This window comes from Eutrigla gurnardus (genome assembly GCF_963514095.1).
Source record: "Eutrigla gurnardus genome assembly, chromosome: 6".
NCBI lineage: Eukaryota > Metazoa > Chordata > Actinopteri > Perciformes > Triglidae > Eutrigla > Eutrigla gurnardus.
The window spans coordinates 18,662,730-18,670,525 of NC_139920.1; the positions used below are offsets into that span (position 1 = coordinate 18,662,730).

The 7,796-nt window shown below is 45.4% G+C and overlaps 2 protein-coding genes across 3 annotated transcripts in view; both read left to right on the plus strand.

Annotated features, from left to right (window-relative positions):
• ddr2a (discoidin domain receptor tyrosine kinase 2a) overlaps positions 1–4,779 on the plus strand; it is a 31,552-nt gene extending 26,773 nt beyond the window's left edge. For both annotated transcript variants that reach the window (XM_084012438.1, XM_084012439.1), the window contains exons 12-17: positions 78–310; positions 387–514; positions 632–829; positions 906–1,140; positions 1,622–1,771; positions 2,819–4,779. In XM_084012438.1, coding sequence (XP_083868564.1) covers positions 78–310; positions 387–514; positions 632–829; positions 906–1,140; positions 1,622–1,771; positions 2,819–2,950 — 1,076 coding nt within the window. In that variant the 3' untranslated portion in view covers positions 2,951–4,779. The remainder of the gene's footprint in view (positions 1–77; positions 311–386; positions 515–631; positions 830–905; positions 1,141–1,621; positions 1,772–2,818) is intronic.
• A 219-nt stretch (positions 4,780–4,998) lies between these two features.
• The window catches only part of hsd17b7 (hydroxysteroid (17-beta) dehydrogenase 7), a gene marked incomplete at its 3' end in the record, with an annotated part of 3,264 nt that continues 466 nt past the window's right edge, over positions 4,999–7,796 (plus strand). The window contains exons 1-5 of the mRNA XM_084012422.1: positions 4,999–5,097; positions 5,785–5,991; positions 6,112–6,204; positions 6,539–6,653; positions 7,668–7,792. Of these exons, the coding sequence (XP_083868548.1) occupies positions 5,063–5,097; positions 5,785–5,991; positions 6,112–6,204; positions 6,539–6,653; positions 7,668–7,792 (575 nt within the window). The 5' untranslated portion in view covers positions 4,999–5,062. The remainder of the gene's footprint in view (positions 5,098–5,784; positions 5,992–6,111; positions 6,205–6,538; positions 6,654–7,667; positions 7,793–7,796) is intronic.

Sequence of the window (7,796 nt, forward strand, 5' to 3'; positions counted from 1 at the left end):
ACTCAAACACACACATTCAAACTGCTCAACCTCATCAGCATCCTTCGTGAACAGTTTCCCCCCGTGTTGTCGTCCAGCTTCTACCAGCACAGCGGCCTCGAAATCCACCACGGCGACCGCGGTCCAAGACGGCGCCCCTCACTACGCCGAGGCGGACATCGTCAACCTGCAGGGTGTCACCGGCAGCAACACGTACGCCATCCCCGCGCTGGCCATGGACCTGCTGTCGGGGAAGGACGTCGCCGTGGAGGAGTTCCCGCGGAAGATGCTCACGTTCAAAGAGAAGCTGGGCGAGGGCCAGTTCGGAGAGGTGCGTCCTTCTCTCACTGAGCTCTGAGCTCAAAGCTGAAAGCTGTTTAAACGCTGCATCCCTCCTCCCCTCCCAGGTGCACCTGTGTGAAGCAGAGGGGATGCAGGAGTTCATGAACAAGGAGTTTTTATTCGACATCCCCGAGGAGCAGCCAGTTTTAGTGGCTGTGAAGATGCTCCGCTCGGACGCCAACAAAAATGCAAGGTATCGTCACCAAATGCCTCTTCTTCTTTTTGTAGCCTGTACCTGAATCTGAAGATATCACTTTGTACAATCTGTTGTTTCTCTCTGTGAAAAGTGCCTTTTTTTGTGTTTGGGTAGGAACGACTTCCTGAAAGAGATAAAGATCATGTCCCGTTTGAAGGACCCCAACATCATCCGCCTGCTGGCCGTGTGCATCTACAGCGACCCCCTCTGTATGATCACCGAGTACATGGAGAACGGAGACCTCAACCAGTTCCTGTCCCGTCACGAACCCGAGGGGCAACTCGCTCTGCTCAGCAACGCGCCGACCGTCAGGTGAGTACTGCTTCGTCCGTTTCCGTTGCTTGTGTGTTCGTTGGATTGTCGACATACGTTCTCATTTCCTCCCCAGCTTCAACAATCTGTGCTACATGGCGGCTCAGATCGCGTCGGGGATGAAGTACCTCTCCTCTCTGAACTTCGTCCACCGAGACTTGGCCACGCGGAACTGCCTGGTGGGCAAAAACTACACCATCAAGATCGCCGACTTCGGCATGAGCAGAAACCTGTACAGCGGGGACTACTACCGCATCCAGGGCAGGGCGGTGCTGCCTATACGCTGGATGTCATGGGAGAGCATCCTGCTGGTGAGGACCAGGAAATACCTCACCGCCCCCAAACAAATGACCATTTGTCTATCAAACTCAGTTTTTCTTGCATGTCAACAGCACAACTATATAAAACATGCATTCTAATCTATCACACAACTAAGGCAGGAGGATCCGAGTCACGTTCATCTAGTCGTGTGCTCACTGCTTCCCAAACACATGCATCTTCACTAAAAACTTGTGGTTGAAACACCTGATTAGCATCTCTGCAGAAGTGATCGAAATAGTAATGATTTTGAGTAGAAATAAGACTTGAACTATCCTGCACATGTTGTGTGAGCGTTTGCAAATGGATGCTTTCATGCAGTGTGTTAGCGTTAAAACCAAGACCTCAAGGTGACTAAATGATATACAAATGATTGTTTTGGGGTCTGAAGTATTCCTTAAATGAAAGATTAGATTTTTACTTGATGTGTGAATGTTGACGTCCATGTAACATTTCCCACGTGTCCTTCTGTAGGGTAAGTTCACCACGGCCAGCGATGTGTGGGCCTTCGGGGTCACCCTGTGGGAGATACTCAACTTCTGCAAGGAGCAGCCCTACTCCCAGCTCACTGACGAGCAGGTGATAGAAAACACAGGGGAGTTTTTCAGGGACCAGAAAAGACAGGTGAGCGTCGTTATGAGAGGAGCGTACCTATGTTCTTATGTCTTTATTATGTCTTTTGTTCCCCCAGTCCTATGTTCCCTAGGTTCTATGTTCCCCGGGTTCTAAGTTCCCCGGGTCCTATGTTCCCCATGTCCTATGTTACCCATGTCCTATGTTCCCTATCCTATGTTCCCCGGTCCTATGTTTTTCGTGGGTCCTATGTTCCCCGGGTCCTATGTTCCCCATGTGCTATGTTCCCCGCGTCCTATGTTCCCCGGGTCATATGTTCCCCATGTCCTATGTTCCCCATGTCCTATGTTCCCTGGTCCTATGTTTTTCATGGGTCCTATGTTCCCAGAGTCCTATGATCCCCATGTGCTCTGTTCCCTTGGTCCTATGTTCCCCGGTCCTATGTTCCCTATGTCCTATGTTCCCCGGGTCCTATGTTCCCCATGTCCTATGTTCCCTATGTCCTATGTTCCCTATGTCCTATGTTCCTGGGCCAGTCCTATGTTTTCCGTGGGTCCTATGTTTTCCGTGGGTCCTATGTTCCCCGGGTCCTATGTTCCCCATGTGCTATGTTCCCTGCGTCCTATGTTCCCCGGGTCCTATGTTCCCCATGTGCTATGTTCCCCGGGTCCTATGTTCCCCATGTCCTATGTTCCCTATGTCCTATGTTCCTGGGCCGGTCCTATGTTTTTCATGGGTCCTATGTTCCCCGGGTCCTATGTTCCCCATGTGCTATGTTCCCTAGCTTCTATGTTCCCTGAATCTTATGTTCCCTGGGTGCTATGTTCCCCGGGTTATTTTTTCCTCCATCAGTGCTGGATTCCACAGCAAATAGGCCTACATAGGCCTGAGATTAGGCTGTAAATGTAAATAAAGGCTGTAAAGTTTAAAATAAACTAAACTAAATATTTGTATTGCGACCGGGGAACACAGGACCCTTTTTGGGGAAACGGGGAAAATAGGACCCGGGGAACAAAGGGATGACCCCGTTACGAGCATTTCATCCACACAGAGTGTACGAGTTGAATCCCTTTAACTCCTCACCCTCTGGTCCTGCAGATCTACCTGCCTCAGCCCGTGTTGTGTCCGGACTCGCTCTACAAGATCATGCTGAGCTGCTGGAGGAGGAACACGAAGGAACGGCCCTCCTTCCAGGAAATACACAGAGCCCTCCTGGAAATACAGCCGTAAGCCCCCCCGGGGCGACGTTTAAGACTCATCTCTGGAAGACGTGGTGCGAGACGAGAGTTGGTTCAGACACGATCCAAGCTGAAGCTTTTCTTGTTTCAGCGGGAAGAGAGCGAGAAACAAAACGCTTCTTGGATTTACCCCCGACAAAGATGGACGACCAGAGACTTTTGATATGTGTCCGTTTGAGTTTAATTGGCTCAGTCACGTTGGTTAAGATGTTTTTATGGACTCCATTCTGTTTTAGAATCCACCAACCCGCCGAAACGCACAGAAACACGACGTGTGTTGACGAAGCCAAAATGTAATGTAGCAAGTAACATTCGGCACTTTTTGAAAATGTCTTTATATTTTTCTTTTTGTTCTTTATACGAGTTCAAATGTCCCGTGTTGAGGTGTTTGATGGCGAGCGTCGTCGTTGGAGAGCTTTCTTGTGATTTCTTTTGACAGACTGCTTGAATGTAGAGGCGGAAACATGAAACCATTACATTTACACTTCATTCTATTTCAAGCATTTCATCTCGGCTCCTCAGAGAAACTCCACGCGTTTAAAATCATGAATAACGCAGATGTTTATGATGTATGAGAAACATGCTTTCAATGCGTTATAATCTGTTTGTAGCACGGTGTAATCAGTTATAAGCACTCGCAAGTAAGCACAAAAAAATAGAACCGTAACACATTATAAAGTGAAAAATCTATGCAAGTAGACAAAAAAACAAAGCAAACATCCACTTAGAGTAACTTATTATAATGCATTTTAACAGAGATCATAATATATTGCAACTATGGGAAAAAAAAAAAAGTATTATGATACATAATATGTTCTTATTGTTATAAAGCATTATGAATATTTCTGAGTGCTCATAACTATTTAACTCCGCTAAAGCAGATTAGAATGTATTGTAAACATGTTTATGATGTATTATAGTCTCGGGCGTCTCATCTCATCTCCCTGCAGTTTTCCTTCTGTGATTTTGAACATACATGTGTGTATATGACTGTGTATTTCACAATAGATAAGTCTAAAGTCTCAAATAGCAATGTTTTGTATTAATATTTATACGTCCGTACGTGTTTGTTCTGTTTACGTTTTAGTGACATATTTGTGGATTCATATTCTCTTTTAAGTCGATTTGTTCGGAGCGTCGTGTTTGATTCGCTGACGTTCCCGCTCACACGGCAGATCAAAAAAACACCAAACAAACTGCTTTTTTTCCTAACTTTTTTTAACATTTCCTCCTGCAAACTCTTATCACCTCGCATCCATCACAAACTACATATATTGCGCTTTCGTAATTGTTGAGGTGTCAAGATGCTCGCTGGAATGGTGCGTGTTTTATGGTCGGCGTCGTTCGGTAGAAGTCGTTGAACAGGTCAAGCGTTTAGAGTTGGAAGCAAGTTCAAAGCAAGTGTTTCTCATTTTAAGTGAATATTGGAGAGGAAACGGGAATATTCTGCATGAGTTGGTTGATTGGAACGGATTGGTTTGTGTTAGCGTGTGGAAGCTAACGATGCTAACGACATCATCGGCCTGTTGTTTCTCTTCTTTTCTATCTGTGTATATCTCAACCTTCATGCTGCATTCTGTATTTACAAGCTCTCCCCTCTTATCAGAGGCCTTCGTCCCACTCGTCTCTCCTCATGCATGGCTCTTATCTTTTCTGTGTTTTGCAATCCGGGCAAAAAAAAAAAAAGATTTTGTACACGTGAGTTAAAAACACATCAACACAACCCGATCCTCCCGCTGTCACGGACGACAGATTCCGCGATTAGTTTACTCACATATTTGTACTCAAATGTTGAGAATGTTTTTAAATAAAATGTAAAACAGGGAAGATCTATGTGCTGTGAGAGCTCTTTGCTGTGTTCATGAAGTACTGATTGCTTGATGCTGTGTGTGTGTGTGTGTGTGGGGTGGGGGGGGGGGGGGGGGGGGGCCTGAACCTGAGCCGACCGGCATCGACCTCTCATTGGCCAAGCACTGCTGTGCTGTCCAATCACAAAACGGAGGGAGGAGTCAAGGATATGACTCCACATCACTTCATGAACGGGAAACAGAACTGTTGCTTAGAAAGAACATTTGTGTTTTCTTTCCAGTTCGAAGCAGAAAACATGAATAAGGTGGTTTTGGTGACGGGAGCAAATAGGTAATGGTTTTATTTAATGTTTTTTATTATAAGACTCAAGTCTGGCATCTAATGTGTAATAGATCCAAGATAGACACCAGAGATCTTTCTTTAAAGGCTTTTGAAGTCATTTCTATTTTATAACATTGGTGGAATGTAACTATGGTATGTGGAGTTAAGCAAGATTTTTATTTACAATTTTGAGGTTCTTGTACTGTCATTTTCTGCTATCTTATACTTCTACTCCATTGAACCTTTTACTGCACTGATATGATGACATCAGTTACCAAGGTGATTTAGATGATTCAAGATAAACATAAATCAACTAATACATTTATAATTACAGACCAGCAGTATTTTTAGACAACAATAATTATAATTCAGTATGTTTCTGAAATGGGCCATTCTGCATAATGAGTGCTTTTGGAACTTTAAGTATATTTTGATGAGTCACACTTTTGTACTTTGGCGTAAGATTTTGAATGCAGCACCTTTTCCCTGTAACACAGTGGTATTCATACTTTTACTGAAGCACAAGATCTGAATACTTATTCCACCACTAGTTAATGATTCAAGGCATGGATGTTGTATTTTTTGCGTTTTATTCATTTTTGCGACTTTTTGGCCCAAAGCGGAAACATCATTGTGCTGTATACGGTACATGTCTGAATAATGTATGAAAGTAAACTGCTACGTGTGTCCCTGCAGCGGCATCGGCCTGGTGCTGTGCGAGCGTCTCCTCTCGCAGGACTCGGAGGGTCTCCAGCTGTGTCTGGCGTGCAGGAACATGCGGCGAGCTCAGGCTGCTCGCGCCGCCCTGCTGACCTCTCACCCCGCCGCCCAGGTGGCGCTGCTGCAGCTGGACACCAGCAGCATCTCCTCCGTCCTCGCTGCTGCTCGGGAGGTCAAACTCAGGTAGGAAGACGTACTCGCAGCAGCGGCGTGGCTTGAATGCACCATCAAGGAGTCATCAACACAGACCAAGTTATGTTCTGGACTTACAGCGGTGAATATGTGTGACTGTGTCCACTACAGGTATAACAGATTGGACTACCTCTACCTGAACGCAGGCATCATGCCGAACCCCCAGTTTGATGGAAAAGCCTTTTTCAAAGGCCTCTTCTCCAGGTACTTTTTTTTTTTTTTATCACGTTTGAAGCTAAATCAGAGAGCACGTCTAACCCTATACAGTTTTTAAACAACTGTTTCCCCTGCTGCCTTTCCATTTCCATTTATCGTGTTTAGCAGAAGCTTTTGTCCAAAGCGACTTATAATAAGTACATTTGTCGAAAGAAAGTAACCACAACATATCATTGCCGATAAAGTAAGAGCGAAAAAATAGAATAGTGTTAAAGTGGTAGCTGTTCAGCAAGGATACCTTAAGTACAACAGTGCTATCATCAAAGTGCTATAGAGGGGTGGAAGTCCAGAGTTTAGGTTTCCTATGACATCTGTGTTACAGTCGTATCATCGCCATGTTTGCCACCGGCGAGGGGATCCTGACGCAGAAGGACCGTCTCACCGCCGACGGCCTGCAGGAAGTCTTCGCGACCAACCTTTTCGGTCACTTCCTGCTCGTGAGTAGCTGCTTTTCTGGCCACCGGATGACCAACTTTGGTGGTTTGATCCACAAGTAGAATCTATTCGGTGGCCCTCAGGGAATCTGAAAGGTGCGCAAATGGTTTTGTAGGCGGCCTGTACGGCACAGCATCTGGTTTTCTCCACTGGAAGGTCATCATAGAGGGCACATCGCCATGTTGCTGCCTTTCTTTGGAACACAGGGGCACCCCTGAGTTTTTGCAGGAACATTTATTCCAGTCCGTTGTTTACCCTTGGTGGAATAAATGTCGGAGATACTCGATCTGTCTGTCACTGAGAAGCAATGCTCATTAAATATTAACGGTAGTGTTCAGGCCTAAGGTCACTGTGGACGGTATTGTGCCTGCTGTGCGTTTGCAGATGAGTTCTGACACGTATTAAGTCGCGGACACAGAGAAACCTTCTCAAAGTTTCTGTTCAGACTATAAGAGAGAATCCGTCTTTGCTGCAGCTGCATGCTTGCATTCAGACGTAGTTTAGGGAGGAAAACACAACAGCTAAAGCATCCATTACAGTTCGGAAAGGAATTTAACCTTGCTGATTAGTTTAAGGAATTTGAAAGGACTTTAGTGGCAGTTAACCTTTATTTATACGGGTTATTATATGTTTGAGATTGATTCTCGAGAGCGATCAGATGGACAGGACATTCACACAGAGACAAAATACAACACAAATGTTTTTATGTGTTCTTAAAAGGAGTTAAATATCCCATCAGGGAATCTTACTGGACAGCTAGGAGCCCTTTTAATCCACATTTTACACGATTAATACGTGGAAGAATTGCAGGTCAAGCATGGATTTATACATGGAGTTATAGCTTTTTCTTTGCAAGGATATATTTGAGATAAAGATGTAGAAAATTATCTGTTTCTCACACAAATCAGCCAAATATCCAAACTTGTTTCAAGGCAAACTGCAGTGGAAACAAGTTTACAACATGTCTTGGTTCTATACGTGTTCATTGCGATGCCGTGTTCGTGTGGTGGGCCCAGATCCGGGAGCTGGAACCGGTTCTGTGCCACGGAGGCCGGACCTCGCAGCTGATCTGGACCTCCTCCAGCAACGCTCAGCGCTCAGCTTTCAGCCTCGAAGACGTGCAGCACCAGAGAGGCACGCAGCCT